General features: G+C 43.1%; 1 protein-coding gene across 8 annotated transcripts in view; it reads left to right on the forward strand.

Annotated features, from left to right (window-relative positions):
• The window catches only part of KDM1B (lysine demethylase 1B), a 119,229-nt gene that overhangs the window by 97,698 nt on the left and 3,542 nt on the right, over nt 1-17,989 (forward strand). For all 8 annotated transcript variants that reach the window (XM_073631124.1, XM_073631126.1, XM_073631125.1 and 5 more), the window contains one exon: nt 8,318-8,470. In XM_073631124.1, the coding sequence (XP_073487225.1) occupies nt 8,318-8,470 (153 nt within the window). The remainder of the gene's footprint in view (nt 1-8,317; nt 8,471-17,989) is intronic.

Genomic DNA, 17,989 nt, shown 5'->3' on the forward strand with positions numbered 1-17,989 from the left:
AGATTGGTGATGGAGGAGTATTTGACATCAAGTGGAATGTAGAGTCTGCATTCCAACAACCAACAACCATTGTGCAGGAGGAGTTGGAGTCACCAATCGTATTAGAAGAACTATAGAGGGCAATAAAACTAGTAAAGACTGGGAAGGTGCCAGGGCCAGATGGTTTCTCAGTCCAGTATTATAAGTTACTTTTGCCTGTACTGGGACCTTGTTTGGTTAAAATGTTGGTTAAAATTTTGCCCGTACTGAGTTAAATATATGAGTGTCACAGCAAAGGGTCTGAATACTTAGGACCGTGTGATATTTCAGTTTTTCTTTTTTAATAAATCTGCAAAAATGTCAACAATTCTGTGTTTTTCTGTCAATATGGGGTGCTGTGTGTACATTAATGAGGAAAAAAAAATTGAACTTAAATGATTTTAGCAAATGGCTGCAATATAACAAAGAGTGAAAAATTTAAGGGGGTCTGAATACTTTCTGTCCCCACTGTATGTATACACGCTCTGAATTTCCGACAACAAATTTTGTTGTCGGAAAATTTGAGAGCCTGCTCTCAAACATTTGTTGGCGGAAATTCTGACAACAAATGTTCTGTGGAGCATACACACGGTCGGACTTTCCGACAACAATCAGAGGCTCTGGTGGTAGCAGTCCCGAAGGAAATGATGAAGTCATTAAAGTCAAACTATAAATGTAAGTGGATGGATCAATTTTTGAAGTACTTAGGGACCTGCATTTTAGCAGACCCCTCAAGAATATGAGTTCAATTTTTTACCAGTGTTAAGAAAGGTACGCGAATTACTGGAGGGATGGCATAAGGGATTGCACTCTTGGTTTGGAAGAAGTAATATAATTAAAATGAATATCTTTCCAAAGTTCTTATACCTCTTTCAGGCAGTACCAATTGCAATCCCTAGAAATTTTTTTAGAAACATCCAAACACTATTTACAAAATTTATTTGGGTGCATAGACATCCAAGGATCAGGAGGACACTATTGTCACTGCCAAAACAATATGGGGGGCTGGCGGTCCCTGATATGTATAAATACTATCAGGCAGTTCATCTAGGACGATTGTTGGACTGGTGCCAACATGGTGATCTAAAAATTTGGCCAAGATTAGAGCAAGCACAGAGTAGGGAGTTACTGCATAGAGCGCCTTGGTGCTTTAGGGATCTTGCATCCAATACTAAGTTACACCCAACAATAGGACCTACGTTACATATCTGTTATAATCTATCTAAGGGTAAGCTATCCACACAGGATTCACCTCTGGTACCAATATTGGGGAACCCACAATTTATATTAGGTATACAGAAAGGACCCTTTGAAGTATTGATTAAAAGGTGATTATAGGCCTCGCACTTTATGAGATCAGGCGGGTGGACAACATTGCAGGAACTGACAGAAATGACCCTTTCCAATTAGATTTCTGGCAGACGGCGCAATTAAGACATCATTTCTTATATACTAGGGGACCACCAGGTTCCCTGGATCGTAGTTTGCTGCCATTCGAGAAATGTTGTATGGAAGCGGAACCAATCACGCATGCGATTTCTAGTCCTGGGAATTTTTTTGTTTGTTTTCTTTTTTCCTGGATTTTTCTTTGGTGAGATTTACAATCAATTGCCGGACTAGGCGACGGGCTGAACACTAAGATCCAGTGATCTCCCCAGTCTGGCCAGTGAGCACGTGCAGACAGCAGCTACGCGCTAGGTTGGCCACGACATAGCCCCACTGGACGAGGGCTGGCCCTGCGAGTTAAACATCTTGCGAGGTCGCATACGACCGGGTCTTGGCCTGAGTCGCAGCATTCCTCATGGCCTACAGCCCCCCCACTTCGGTGGTAAGGGGATCTGTCTGGAAGCGTTACCCGCACGCTTCGCTGGATCGGTAAGTACGGGGCCCCCTCCTCTCCTCTGGACGTGGGGTGTGGGTACTCCCTGGGGTGGTCGGTCCCTCTGGGGTTCTCCTCCACCCCCCTCCCTTCCCGGGTGAGGCCCAGGCTTCTGGCCTAGGTGCTTTTGGACACACTGCCTCCCCCTTCCACCCTCGGGGTTTCTACCGGAGTGGTATCCCTTGGGCCCACTTGCTGCAGTGGTTGGGCCTAGGAGGCGGGTGACCTGACTTCCATGATCGGGGGACTGCCTGCGGTGGCCCTCCCTCCCGTAATTTAGGCAGCGGTGCCTGCGGCGGAGGCCCAGTTCCCCTTTGGCACCCATAAGCGACAGCTTTCATTTCTCCCTCTTATTTTGCCAAAAACTGGAAGTGTCCAAAGTGCACTTTGTGCTTCCGAAAACGCTTGCTGTGAGGTACCCCTTTTAGGAGTCCCTCCTTCAGTTCCACCAGTAGTGGACCCACCTGTTTCTAGGCTGCTCAAGACAACCAAGAAACTTAGGCTTCTAAAGATCCAGCTGACATACCTAGAGGGGGAGCAGAATCCCACCTGCCTTTGCTGCATTGGCAGACTTGTTGGTCTAGTTTATCTGCAGTTTATCTGCTATGCCGCTTGGCCGCAGTTCCCCTGGTTGCTGAGTCTGTTTCCGCAGTGGTGCTCAGAGTGCGATTGTCCCGGTTCGGTGGGTTTTATTCAAACCCGTTCACAGTCCAAAAGATGGAGGGCATGGTGCATCCAATTCTGGTCCTCAAGGCCCTGACCTGCCTTGTGTGGGTACAGAAGTTCATGATGGGGTCCATCTACACGGCGGTGGCACCCCTTCATCATAGGGACTCTGGCTTCTATCAACAACACAAATGCTTACTTACGCATTCCACTATGTGCCCGACTCCAGCAATTCCTCCGTATTGCTGTGGGTGCTGAGCATTGTCTGCGCGTATTGTTGCCCTTTGGTCTTAAACAATATAGTGTACTAAAGGGCTGATATAGTGGATTGGTGAATCAATATTAGAAAATGCCTAAATAATCAAGCTGCAACCATTCACCAAGTGTTCTGACACCTTTAAATTAGATACTAAAACAAATAATAGTGCGCTATAAATTAACTTCCTAATAATATGCACAAGCTCCAAGTTTAACAGTAATGAACTAGTGATAAACACATAAAAGTGCTAGGTGAAAGAACCAAATAATGTAAATAACAGTGATATGCACATCAAAATACCATAAGTACTTGCTAAGTGCAATCACCAGTTTTGGGGCATAAAGAAGCCCTCTAGAACATATATGGATATAGCCAAAATCAATAATAGTCCCAAAATGTAATGAAAACAGGGAAAAACCAAAACAGTTCCTAGATGTAGTTAAATCACTATCAGCGGGCTCCACAGCATTAATCAAGCTCTGCTGCTTCCTCCCGCTCCTCCTCTTAATTCCTCCAATTATGGTGTTTCATTCATGGAATAAAAGAAAATCATCATTGTGCAATGCTCAGCATAAAAAACAGCATCAATAGCACAGGTGGATCCACTCACATGTGCTTCTATGATACACAGCGCTAAGGAACAGTCAAATGCTCACAGCGGTTTCCTCTCCTCATATCGCATCCATTGTGCTTCATACAGACACATCAGATATCGTCACTGGCTCCTCCCGACGCGTTGCGTCACATGTCACTTTGCTAATGGAAATCTTTACTAGTTCTGTGTCTTCTTGGCTTTCCTTGGATATCTTCTGTAGCCTGTGTTGTTTGTATGATGACCCCCACCTCGTCCTCTCTTTCCTCTTTGACCTGGTGGCTGTGTTGATGTTTGAGGATTTGTTGCAGGTTGCTGTAATGGATCCTCTCTGGAAAAAAACGAGCTGACTGAACCTCTTGAGGAGACTGCTGTGAGCAGTCTCCTGTCTCCTCAAGAGGTTCAGTCAGCTCGGTTCCAGTTCTTCGGCAGGGTAAATCCTTTCTCCCCTTGTATTGAACAGGGTGACCAACAATGCCAGTCTGTCCGGGTGGGGAGATGTCCTGGGACTGAGCACTGCTCAGGGTCGATGGACGCTCGTGGAATCCGAACTACTAAGCAAAATCCTGGAACTTTGAGTGATCAGACTATGTCTGGATCATGGATGGAACGACTTTGGGGGCTCCCGTTACGGATCCAGTCGGACAATGCAACAGCAGTGGCTTATGTCAATCACTAGGGCAGGCCAAATAGGGTGTTGGCAGCCCTGGCAGTTGTCAGTATCCTCCAGTGGGCACTCGTTCCGGCTCTCTCCGACGTACACATTCCAGGAGTGGAGTATTGACAGCCGGATGGCTCAGTCGGCTAGGGTTGGACCATGGGGGTGGTTCCTTCACTGGGTCATGTTTCATCGGTTATGTCTCCGATGGGGCACTCCTGAGGTAGATCTGTTTGCATCCTGGCTAAACAGGACGGTGCCAAGGTTTCTGGCAAGGTCACGGGATCCTCTGGTGGGCATCTCATTCACTCAGGTGGCCTATGGGGCTGGTAACGTTTGCTCCACGCCTTTCTCCTGTCCAGCTTCTGCTGTGGCTTTTGCGCAGGATCACAGCTGCAGGGATTTCAGTCATTCTATTAGCTCCGAATGGGTACGCCGACTGGGTGCGCCTGGTTGCCGACATTCCTTGGGGACTGCCTCTCAGAGAGGATCTACTGTCCCAAGGGCCGTTCTTCCATCCTACTTTAGAGTCGCTGGTTTTAACGGCCTGGCTGTGATGGGCCAGGTGCTGCAGTTCCGACGCTGCTGATGGCTAGGGAGTCTACCTCCTAGGAGGTTCTACTTCCAGATGTGGAAAGCTCATATATCCTGGTGTGAGTCACAGTGCATTCATCTTTGTTCTTTCTCTGTGGTTCAATTTCCGACCTCCCTTCACCAGGAGTTGAGCAGAAATGGGCCTTGAGTACCATCAAGGGCCAGGTGTCAGCCTGGGTGGTCTTCTTCAGCATCCCTGGTCTTGCACTCCCTGGTGCGTACCTTTTTATTCAAGGGGTTCGACGTCTGTTTCCACCGGTGTGGTCTCTTCTACCGCCGTGGGATCTGAACTTGGTGATTCCGGTTTTCCAGAAGTCTCTCTCACAATATTCTGGAGATTCCACTAACTCTGTCTTGGAAGGTGGCCTCTTGGTGGCTATCACCTCTGCTTGCAGGGTGTCAGAAATTGTAGCGTTATCTTGTACACCTTACCCAGGGTTACACAAGGTTAAGGTGGTTCTTCGCCCTTTTCCATCGTTCCCTCCTCAGTTTTCCATTTGAGTAAGGACAGTGTGTTTTGCCTTCCTTATGTCCCTGGTCAACACATCCTAGGGAATTTGCCTTATCTGCAGTGGATGTGGTTTGGGGGATTCGGGTGTATTTGGCAGCCACTGAGTCTTTTTGGAGGTCAGCCTCACTGTGATCACGGATGGGCCAAGAAAGGGGCTGTCTGATTCTTCTGCGACCATTTCTGGATGGATCGGACAGGTGATGTATCTGGCGTATTCTGTTGGGGATCGGGTACCTCCCTTTCCCTGTTACGGCACATTCTTCTTGGACTGTTAGTGCTTCTTCAGCCTTGTGTCATCAGGCATTCATTGCACAAGTTTACAAGGCGGCCACTTTGTCGTCGGTGTACACTTTCACAACGTTCTACGAAGTGGATGTGTTGGCATCTGCTGATGCCTCTTTTGGCCGCAAGGTTTTGCAGGCTGCTGGTTAGAGGGTCTATTCCCTCTTGAAGGGGTATTGTTCAGGTTGGGCTCCAGATTGTTCTGTGTTGAGCTCCTGTTACCTGGTTGGCTCTTGTGTTAGCCTTGGGATTTTTCGCTGTTCCACCCCTCATGTTTGGCACTGCTTTGGGACTTCCCTATGGTTCTGAATAATGGAGTGCTGTGTCTGTCAATGAACGAAAGAGAAAATGGGATTCTTGACTTACTGTATAGTCCATTTCTCTGAGTTAATTGACAGACACAGCACCCATCCCTCTAAGGAAATTTAATACTTCTGACACTTGTTACTAAACTGAAGGCCTATAGGAGAGAAGGGGGTGTATACCACCTAGATGTACAGGGGGTAGTGGCGCAAAACTGTGGCATACAATGTAAACGTAAGTCCATACAAGAGTCCTTTTGAGCTGTGTTGTTCTAGTGTGAGATGACAGTCTTTTGTACCCAGGGCAGCCTTGCAAAGGGAATTGAAGCAAACTCCAAAACATGTGAAAAATGAAACAGAGAAAAAATGCGCCACTTAAGTAAAACTGTATGATTTTAATGAACAAGGTGCATTAAAAGACTCACACGAAGGCATAGTGAAGTCCGGTGAAACATCAGTTTCTGTTCAGGCTGAGCCGGCATCCTGTCCACCAGGTGTCTTCCGGCTCTCGGGCGGGAACCAGAACAAGGTCTGGAGCGCAATCAGCTGGCCTGGGAGGAGGGCTGGAACGCAGTGTTCGGCGGGATGACGTCATGGAGGAGACTGATGCTGCCAGCCTGAACGGAGACTGATGTTTCACCGGACTTCACTATGCCTTCATAAAGAAACCTCCATGTGAGTGGTTTAATGCACCTTGTTCATTAAAATGAAGCAGTTTCTTCCCTTCAGGAAGCCATGTGCTAAGGGGGTACCTGTACAGGCATGTTGATGACCCGGGTTGTGTGCATCCATAGACACACACAGTGCAGCTTAGCCACACCATCCCCCCATTCTAGCCCCCCTGCGCTCCGCTCATTCCTCACAGGATTTGACAGACAGTAGCAGGAGTCTATGGCTCACGCTGATGCCTGTGGCTCCCGCAAGAAGAGAAAGAGTGGAAAGCAGGGTTGCAGATAGGAGAGCACTGAATCAGTGGAGGAGTCAGGTAAGTGTTTAGGGATGGGGGGGTGGAAGGTAGTGTGGTGTTTTTAACCTTAATGCATAGGGTGTATTAAGGTAAAAAATACTCAACCACTTCTATACCAGGCCATTGTCATATGACGTCTGCAGGAACACTCTGTCCCTCCGGGCGGGCGTCATATGACATCCTGGGCTCCTCGCCCCTCCGGTGGGCCCCCGGGGACCCGCAGTGCAGTGATCGGGGGTCAGGCATGTCCCTCGGGATGCAGCCCATCCCAGATCAGTGTAAAGAGCCAATAAAAAATTGGCTTTTTACCACATGACCGGCTGTGTTCAATCACAGCCGGTCACATGCATTGTCCTCGTGCATGGCGCACACGAGCGGCGATCAGGGACAAGGCTTGTCACACTGACACAGCCCATCCTTGATCGTGGTCATTAGCTCTTTACCACGTGACCGGCTGTGTCCAATCACATCTGGTCAAAGAATGTCAACAAACCACGGTAACGAGCTGTTACTGGGCTCTCCTCCTCACACACTGATCGTGTGTGAGGAGGAGATTGTGGTAACAGCTCGTTATCGCCTACAGTATACAACAAACACACTGATTGCCCCCCCCTCCCCAATAAAGAGGACCTGTCACCACCCATCAAAGCACCTGTCACCAGCCCATCAGAGTACCCGAATACCTGTCACCAGCCCATCGGAGTACCCAGGTACCTATCTGCAGCCCATGCCTCATAGAATATACGACAGGGTGTTAGCTTTCCAAAATTGAGTCATTTTGTGGGTAATTCCACTGTCCTTAAGGTTCTGCTTCAATGGTGGACCTCTCTATGTAGCCAGGCTGTGTAAAAGTCTCACACATGTGGTATCGCCATACTTGGGAGGAGTAACAGAATGTATTTTGGGGTGTCATTTTTGCTATGTACATGCTGTGTGTTGACCACTTTCTGTAAAAAAAAAAAAAGTTTTCATTTTCTTTCCACGTTTTCCGAAGACTTGTGCAAAAAATGAACCGTTCAAAAGACTCAGTTTTCAGTCATTTGCACCATAGCTTGTAGACTCTATAACTTTCACACAGACCAAATAATATAAACTTATTTGGGTTATTTTTACCAAAGATATGTAGCAGTATAAATTTTGGCCCAAATTTATGAACAAAAATTACTTATTTGCAAAATTTTATTATAGAAACTAAAAAAAAAGTGTGTGTTTTTTTTTCCTAAATTTTCGCACTTTTTTCATTTATGTCGCAAAAAATAAACCCAGTGGTGATTAAATACCACCAAAAAAGCTCTATTTGTGTGAAAAAAATTATAAATATTTTGTTTGGGTACAGTGTTGCATGACTGAGTAATTAGCATTCAAAGTGCGAGAGCGCTGAAAGCTGAAAATTCGTCTGGGCAGGAAGGGTGTAATAAGTGCCCTGTATTGAAGTGGTTAAAAATGTCTTTGGTCTTTTGGCACAAATGTGAATCAAGTAAGTATTATTTTGCATTGTTATTTCCACTGGCTTTTTTGAGTAAGCAAAATTGGTTCTTTTTATCTATGCAAGCTGTGTTTACCTATGCAGTGTAATTTTAATGATGCAGGAAGTACCGGTCCCAGTGAAATTCTTTGTTACACGATGGGCTAAAGATCCTTGGGCACAGATGGCATATAGTTATGTAAAGACTGGTGGAAGTGGAGAAGCTTATGACATAATAGCTGAAGATATCCAGGGAAAAATATTTTTTGCAGGCGAGGTAAGACCTAAATCTTTTTATTTATAAATACCCATGGTTGTTAGATCTGCAATGTATTACTGGTTTAAAACACTGTGCTATAGATCCCTGTTAGAAAAAAAACTTTATTCAGTTTGTAAAAGGTATGTCACATGTTTTTAATGGTGAACTCTAAGCCAATGTAGAAACCGCCATTTCACCCATATTACATGATCATTACAAATACTATAAAATATTTACAGTATATTAAACCTGGAGTACAACTACATTAGTTAGTCTTTGCTTAAGCCTATAAGGCAGGGGTCTCAAACTGGCGGCCCTCCAGCTGTTGCGAAACTACAAGTCCCATGAGGCATTGCAAAGCTGACAGTTACAAACATGACTCCCACAGGCAGAGGCATGATGGGACTTGTAGTTTCACAACAGCTGGAGGGCCACCAGTTTGAGACCGCTGCTATAAGGGCTTTGGTTTTGCTAGCGGCCTACTCTTCACTCCATCATGGCTGTGACCTTACCTTGCCAAACCTAGGCTGACTGGTCAAAGTACCTTAACAGAGATCTTCTATTGGAAAAAGTGGATGCTCACCCAAATCTATGCCTTTCCTCCCATGAAACTTCTTTTTCGCCTGCTTTGCAGGAACATGATGGAGGACATTCAGATGATCCTCTTTGCTCCGAATGTGCTACATCAGAACTGATAAGACTCCTAACATACTTTCTGAGCTCTTCCAGATCATTAAGATCTTTAGTCTCAAGAAACAAATTACCATCCTCCTTCCTGTGGCAAGGCTGTCGAAGCCTAGTTCTTCAGAGACAGAGGCATTTGTGACTCTGATAAGATATAATAATAAGATATGATAATCAAAGCTAGGAAGCCTACTTTTTGCAAGATCTGTCATTGGATATGAAAAGCATACAGTTGGGTCCAAATATATTTAGACACAGGCACAATTTTCATGCTTTTGGCTCTGTATGCCACCAGAATAAATTTAAAACAAAAAAATCCAAATGAATTTGAAGTGCAGACTTTCAGTTTTAATTCAAGGGGTTGAACATAAATATCACGTACACATTTTAGGGACTGCAATCATTTTTATACACAGTCCCCCCATTTTCAGGGGCTCAAATGTAATTGGACAAGTGAATAGAATCATAAATAAAATGTTCATTTTTAATATTTTGTTGAGAATCCTTTACTGGCAATGACTGCCTGAAGTCTGGAACCCATGGACATTACCAAAGACTGGGTTTCCTCCTTTCTGACAGGGTCTAACTGCAGCTGTCATCAGTTGTTTTTTGTTTGTGGGTCTTTCTGCCTTTAGTTTTGCCTTCGGCAAGTTAAATGCATGCACAATTGGGTTGAGATCAGGTGATTGAATTGGCCATTGCAGAATATTCCACTTATTGTCCTTCAAAAGCTCCTGGGTTGCTTTTGCAGTGTGTTTTGGATCAATGTCCATCTGTACTGTGAAGCGCCGTCCAATCAACTTTGCTGAATTTGGCTGAATCTGGGCTGACAGTATATCTCTAAACACTGCAGAATTCATCTGGCTGCTTCTGTCACAATAAACACCAATGACCCAGTGCCACTGGAAGCCATGCCTGCCCATGCCATCACACTGCCTCAACCATGTTTTACAGATGACGTTGTGTGCTTTGGATCATGAGCTGTTCCAAGTCTTCTCCACACTTTTTTCTTCCCGTCATTCTGGTACAGATTAATCTTTGTTTCATCCTTCCAAAGAATGCTTTTCCAGAACTGGTCTGACTTCTTTAGATGTTTTTTGGCAAAGTCTAATCTGGCTTTTCTATTCTTCAGACCTATGAATGGTTTGCACCTTGTGGTGAACTCTCTGTATTTGTTCTCGTGAGCTCTTCTCTTGATTGTAGACTTTGACAATAATACACCCACCTCCTGGAGAGTATCCTTCACTTGTCTGGATGTTGTGAATGGGTTTTTCTTTACCATAGAAAGGATCCTGTGATCATCCACCACTGTTGCCTTCCATGGACATCCAGGCCTTTTTATGTTGTTGAGCTCACCAGTGTGTTCTTCTTTCCTCAGAATATACCAAAGTGTTGATTTGGCCACTCCTAATCTTGCTGCTATGTCTCTGATGGATTTGTTTTGTTTTTTGAAGCCTTACAATGGCATGTTTCACTTGCATGGACAGCTCCTTAGAACACATGATGTAGGTTCACAGCAATAGATTCCAAATGCAAATACCACACTTAGAATCACCTCCAGACCTTTTACGTGCTTAATTGATGAAGAAATAACGAAGGAGTTGCCCACACCTGGCCATGAAACACCTTTTGCTTCAATTGTCCAAATACTTTTGGTCCCTTAAAAAATGGGGATGGCATCTAAAAATCTAAAAATTAAACCTGAGAGTGCACTTTCAGCCCATATCCATTATATAACTATAGCTTAAATATGTTTTGGTAAATACCTGAAAAAACTAAAATTGTGCCTCTGTCAAAATATATATGTACCTAACTGTACAGGGCTTCCACCTAGAGCTGCACGATTCTGGCTAAAATGAGAATCACAATTTTTTTTGCTTAGAGGATAGATCACGATTCTCTCACGATTCTCGCGGCGTAACATCATCTTTCACATTAAAACAAAAAAAATTGCGCTAACTTTACTGTTTCGTTTTTTTTTATTTATTGAAGTGTATTTTTTCTAAAAAAATTGCATTTGAAAGATCGCTGGGCAAATACAGTGTGACAAAATATTGCAGCAATTGCCATTTTATTCCCTAGGGTCTCTGCTAAATAAATAAATAAATATATATATATATATATATATATATATATATATATATATATAAAATCTCTAATGTTTGGGGGTTCCAAGTAATTTTTTTTAGCAAAAAATATTGATTTTAACTTAAGAAGTGTCAGAAAAAGATTTAGACTTTAAGTGGTTAAACTTCCTGCATTTACATGTTGTTTAAAACTTGGCAGATTGCCCAGGTTATTTGTTTACACAGAGAAGTTCTATCCCTTTGATTTAAGAAGGAAGTTAGATACAATGTTTCAAGTTCTAAACTTGGCAGACTGCCTGGATGTTTTCTTTTGACAACTGAGTGAGCAGATAATCTCTCCACTTGTTTATATGAAAGAATCGGCAAACTCAGCAGGAGAGATCATCAGGGGAGGTGAATCGAGATCACGATTTTTTAACGATTAATTGTGCAGCTCTACTTCCACCCCAGAAGTTTCTTTGTGGGACAGATCCTCTCCTTCCTGAAGCTGGCTCTGGATTAGCATTTGGCTCTTAGTACTCTCAAGGGGGGAGGTTTCTGCTCTTTCTGTTCTGTTTTAGAGACGTTGGCCTCTAATTCTTTTGAATTTTGTACATAGAGTCTCTCATGTAGCTCCCCCTGTTCATTCCTCTGTGGAATCTGTTTTTCTCTATGCTTCACAAACCACCATTTGAAACAACCAGAGACATTGTTCTCTCTACTGCTATTGACAAGGTGGTATTCCTTGTTATCACCAGTGAAAAGCAACTACCTGAACCCTTTTTGGTTTTGCATAGGGGAGCAGTGGTATTAAGGCCTAGGACTTCTTTCCTAAGGTAGTCTCTGCCTTTCACCTAAACCAGCACATTGTTCCTCTGTCCCACTGTCCAGCTCCAGTTCAGCAAAAGGAAATTTCCATCCATTCTCTGGGTGTGGTTCAGGCCGTGAGAGCCTTTCTGCTTCTTTTAGAAAGACTTATTTTCTTTTTGTTATACAGGATGGATCCCAGAAGTGCTCTGGCTACTCGATCCACAATTTCTAGGTGGTTCAGGCAGGTCATCATCCAAGCTTATGATCTCATGAATTGGGTTCCACCCTTTCCTGTGACGGCATACTGTACTAGACCTATAAGTACGTTGGCTTTTTGGCCTCAAACCACTGCTTTTCAGATTTGCAAGCCTGCCACCTGGTCTTCTGTTTACACGTTCTCTAGGTTCCACCAGGTGGATATTAGGACCTTATCTGAAGTCAACTTCAGGCCAGAGCTGGCTCCAGCATAAGGCAGGCACCTTAGGGTGCCAAGCTAGAAGGGGGGTGTATGCGATAAAATCCTTATTCCTTGCCACTTGCTGGTGATTTCCATCTTTATGTCTTCTGCAGCCCCCCAGCAGGCAAACTAATATTTCCACACAATTTAATATTGCTCCCGGTAAGAGAGAGGGCGCAGCATGGAAGTTTGCATGCTGTTTACTAGGCTAGTGGCAGAGCATGGCGAGCGCAGTAGGCAGGCGGGGTGGTCTGCATGTCCCGCTGCAAGGATGCATAGAGGGTCGGATCCAGGTGTGCTGGGAGCTGTCATGGACTGCTGTGTCAAGCAGGATCTAATAAGGAATAGTAGGGTGCGCCCGGTTGTGTGGGGTGGGTCAGGTTGAGGGCCTGTGGAGGAGGAGGAGGTCAGGGTGAAGGAGCCCCCCCTTCCCTGTGCTGCAGCTATCTGCCGGAGATTTTCTGCCTGGCTGGGGCACAACTACCACTCCTGGCACCAGATACTCTACACTGAATTCATTTGAAGGAGCCCCTGCAGGACAGGTGAAATCTGGGAGGAATGGTTGCTTTCCAAGTTGTGTGTGTGAGTGACACTGCCCCCCCTCTTGTTCTGCTCTCTCCCTCCTGTGACGCTGCCCCCTCCTGTCCTGCTGCCCCCTTCTTGTCCCACTGCACTTTCGCCTAAGTAAAAATAAATCCTTGCACTGACCCTGCTTTAGGCACAAGTTCCTTCAGGCTGTTGGTGTTTGCAGTGTTAATATATCTAAAAGCAGTCCTTAGTTGGACTGCTTTTAGATATATTGAGGATTAAAGTCTTCCTGTGTTCCTCATTGTGCGAGTAAGAAATACTGTAAAATCCTTTTCTTGAAGTCCATTGAGGGACACAGACCCTGCCTCTCTGTTTATCATCATGCTCTTGGTCTTGCGTTGCTGTTAAATGGCGGCATGCTGATGGTAGTTGGGATTATTCTGGATTGTCCTAGTTTTTTTTCTTGTTTGCCAGTGTCCATTCTTCCTGTAAGCAGCAGTATAACCTGAAGGTGGACTTCCTGTATCCAGCAATGGACTCCAAGTTAAGGACTGTACACTAAATACAAAAGTCCTATTTACTCCCTTTTGGTCTGTTGCATATACTGTACATCTGAAAGACTGAAAGTATTTTATTATACCTGTCTAACATGTGTAAAAAATACCTGTTAATCATGTCAGAAATTCAGAGCTGTTTTATGCACACTTCCTGTGTTAGGATTCTTTTCAATACTTATAGACTACAAAAATATTTTCCCCTAGGTTGTGTTGATGAGAATGGGGGATAGATTCAGTAGCTTAAGAAAAGGCAGTGGGTCAGGGCTGACACCATTACTTGTGATTTTAGACCAGAAAAGGCAGCATGTTTTCAGTCCAGGTACTTGTAGGGTCTTCAAAGGGATAAAACATGAGAAAATGTGCTTGCATTGCTGAGATGTACTGCATACAGTACACAACAAACAAAAAAACTAGCAACAACAGTTGTCATTTTGCAGACATCATGCCTATTTTACCTAATGCACACACCTTTGCCTAGATGTGAATGGTGCAAAACAGTAAAATAGGTGCTGTGTATTACATGTATTTGGGTTCTACATCATACTGCACAGGTAAAGACACTATTCTGAGCAACATACCGAATGCTGCAGTGGAAATTCCGGAGTTCTGGAAATCAGTATGCACAAGCAAGAGTGTACAGCTAAATCTTTCACTTCCATAAAAAATTGGTTCTATGTGCATCGCATAGAGAAAACAAAAATGTGGAACTTTTATGGTGCTTTTAACTTCACAAATAGACAACTGCAATATGAAAATTCCATATACTTATTACAACATTATAAAAATCAAAGGATAAAAATGTATCTCAGAATTTCATACAATCCAGTTCATTCATCTTCAGCATCATACCTACTACATAATCCCATATATACAGTGGACATAAAAAGTTTACACACCCCTGTTAAAATGTCAGGTTTCTGTAATGTAAAAAAAATTAGACAAAGATAAATCATTTCAGAACTTTTTCCACCTTTTAATGTGACCTATAAACTGTGCAACTCAATTGAACAACAAACTGAACTCTTTTAGGTGGAGGGAATTAAAAAAAAAAAAAATAAAATAATATGGGTGCATAAGTGTGCACACCCTTAACCACTTGCCGCCCGCCATATAGCAAAATGACGGCGGCAAAGTGGTTTCAATAGCCTGACTGGACGTCATATGACATCTTCAGGATATTAAGCCAGAGGTGATCAAATACCACCAAAAGAAAGCTTTGTGGGAACAAAATGATAAAAATTTAGTTTGGGTACAGTGTTACATGACTGCGCAATTATCATTCAAAGTGCGACAGCGCTGAAAGCTGAAAATTGGTCCGGGCAGGAAGGTGTATAAGTGCCTGGTATTGAAGTGGTTAAACTAATACTTGGTTGAAGGACCTTTTGATTTTATTACAGCACAGTCTGTTTGGGTAGGAGTCTAACAGCATGGCACATCTTGACTTGGCAATATTTGCCCACTCTTCTTTGCAAAAACACTCCAAATCTGTCAGATTACGAGGGCATCTCCTGTGCGCGCAGCCCTCTTCAGATCACCCCACAAATTTTCAGTCATATTCAGGTCTGGGCTCTGGCTGGGCCATTCCAAAACTTTAATCTTCTTTTGGTGAACCCATTCCTTTGTTGATTTGGATGTATGCTTTGGGTTGTTGTTATGCTGAAAGATGAAGTTCCTCTTCATGTTCAGCTTTTTAGCAGAAGCCTGAAGGTTTTGTGCCAATATTGACTGGTATTTGGAAGTGTTCACAATTCCCTCTACCTTGAATAAGGCGCCCTGTTCCAGCTGAAGAAAAACAGTCCCAAAGCAAGATGCTGCCACCACCATGCTTCACTGTGGGTATGGTGTTCTTTTGGTGATGTGCAGTGTTGTTTTTGCGCCAAACATATCTTTTAGAATTATGCCCAAAAAGTTCAACCTTGGTTTCATCAGACCGTAACACATTTTCCCACATGCTTTTGGGAGACTTCAGGTGTGTTTTTGCAAAATGATGTTTTTCTTTGTAAGAAAAGGCTTCCTTCCCTCTTGCCACTGTACTCCATAGCCCAGACATATAAAGAATATTGGAGTCTTGTCACATGTACAACACAGTACTTGCCAGATATTCCTGCAGCTTCTTTAAGGTTGCTGTAGGCCTCTTCGCAGCCTGCCTGACCAGTTTTCATCTCGTCTTTTCATCAATTTTAGAGGGACGTCCAGTTCTTTGTATTGTCACTGTGCCATATTTTCTCCACTTGATGGCTGTCTTCATTTTGTTCCATGGTATATCTAATGCCTTGGAAATTCTTTTGTACTCTTCTCCTGACTGATACCTATTAACAATGAGATTTCTCTGATGCTTTGGAAGCTCTCTGTGGACCATGGCTTTTACTGTAGAATGCAACTAAGTAAATATCAGGAAAGACCAACTAGAACAGCTGAACTTTATTTGGGGTTAATGAGAGGCACTTTAAATGATGGCAGGTGTGTACTGACTTCTATTTAACATGAGTTTGAATGTGATTGCTTAATGTTGAACACAGCTACCTGCCCAGTTATAAGAGGGTGTGCACACTTATGCAACCAGATTATTTTGACCCCCCCCCAAAAAAAGGATTACAGTTTGTTTTTCAATTGAGTTGTACAGTTTATAGGTCACATTAAAGGTGGAAAAAGCTCTGAAATAATTTGTCTTTGGCTCATTTTTTTACATCACAGAAACCTGACATTTTAACAGGGGTGGGTGGATTTTTTTATATCCACTGTAAATAGCTGTTTAAATGACCATATACAAGGCAAAATATTTGTGTATAGATATAAAAAAATATATAAATACCCTTATTCCATTTTTATAAGTGACCACATCCCCTTTGTTCTCAGCTGCATAAGAGCTGGGTGAGGAGAAGCAACAGCACACCTAGCTCCCTAGTGAAAGGCTGTGCATGGGGAGGGGGCATGTCAGGACAAGTCTGATCATTGGAGAAGAGCAGACTCAGTTCCCAGCATAGCTAGAGAACTAACCATACTGTGCTTTCTTGCTTAGTATGGTCATTTTTTAATAAGAAAGCAGAGGGACTGGCAGGAACACCAGGGATTTCACATAAAAGAAGCAATACAAAGAATAGGATACTTTTTCATACAAGTACATGGTACAGCAGGCACATATCAGGAATATGAAATGTTGGATTTACATATTCTTTAAGTGCTGATGATAGGAAAGGTATATAACATTAAGCCACCATTGGCTAACACAATCCCAATCCTCCACACATTCACTATGTATACAGACCTCTAAAAAATAGTATTCCATATAGACAGTATCTCATATTGAGGAGGAATTTTAGAACTTTGGGGGATTTTATAATCCAATCTAAACATCTTCAAGAGTGGCTATTACAAAGAGGCTATAGTATAAAAAAAAAAAAAAAAAAAGAATCTCTGATCCATGAGCAAAATTGTGTATGCACTCCTGCAACTACACATATTATCACCAGTTAGTCCTAACAACAAGATCAAATTCTGAATATTCTAAAAAGACACAGACATCTCCTTTTAGAAGATTCAGTAGTTGCTAATTATATACAGTAAGGGGAAAAAAGCATTTGATCCCCTGCTGATTTTGCACGTTTTCCCACTGACAAAGAAATTATCAGTCTATAATTTTAATGATGGGTAGGTTATTTTAACAGCGATAGACAGAATAACAAAAAAAAAAATATCCAGAAAAAAACATATTTCAAAAAAGTTATAAATTGATTTGCATTTTAATGAGTGAAATAAGTATTTGATCCCCTATCAGAAAGATTTCTGGCTCCCAGGTGTCTTCTATACAGATAACAAGCTGAGATTGAGAGCACTCTCTTTTAAGGGAGTGCTCCTAATCTCAGCTTGTTATCTGTATAAAACACATGTCCACAGTAGCAATCAATCAGATTCCAATCTCGCCACCATGGCCAAGACCAAAGAGCTGTCCAAGGATGTCAGGGACAAGATTGTAGACCTACACAAGGCTGGAATGGGCTACAGAACTATCACAAAGCAGCTTGGTGAGAGGGTGACAACAGTTGGTGCGATTATTCGCAAATGTAAGAAACACAAAATAACTGTCAATCTCCTTCAGTCTGGGGTTCCATGCAAGATCTCACCTGGGGGAGTTTCAATGATCATGAGAACAGTGAGGAATCAGCCCAGAACTACACAGGAGATTCTTGTCAATGATCTCAAGGCAGCTGGGACCATAGTCACCAAGAAAACAATTGGTAACACAAATCCTGCAGCAAATGTGAATGATGCTACGCAAAGGAAGTAAATACTAACAACAAAAAGCAAAAAACGAAAAGAACTGCTGCCTCTACTAATTACTACCACTAGGTGGAGTACATGATTGGAAATAAAATAAAGTAGATATGGCGCTGTTCTATATCTGTGTTTTGACTAAATAAATTACTTAGTGAATATA

This window comes from Aquarana catesbeiana, linkage group LG05 (assembly GCF_042186555.1).
Source record: "Aquarana catesbeiana isolate 2022-GZ linkage group LG05, ASM4218655v1, whole genome shotgun sequence".
In the NCBI taxonomy this organism is placed as follows: Eukaryota; Metazoa; Chordata; class Amphibia; order Anura; family Ranidae; genus Aquarana; species Aquarana catesbeiana.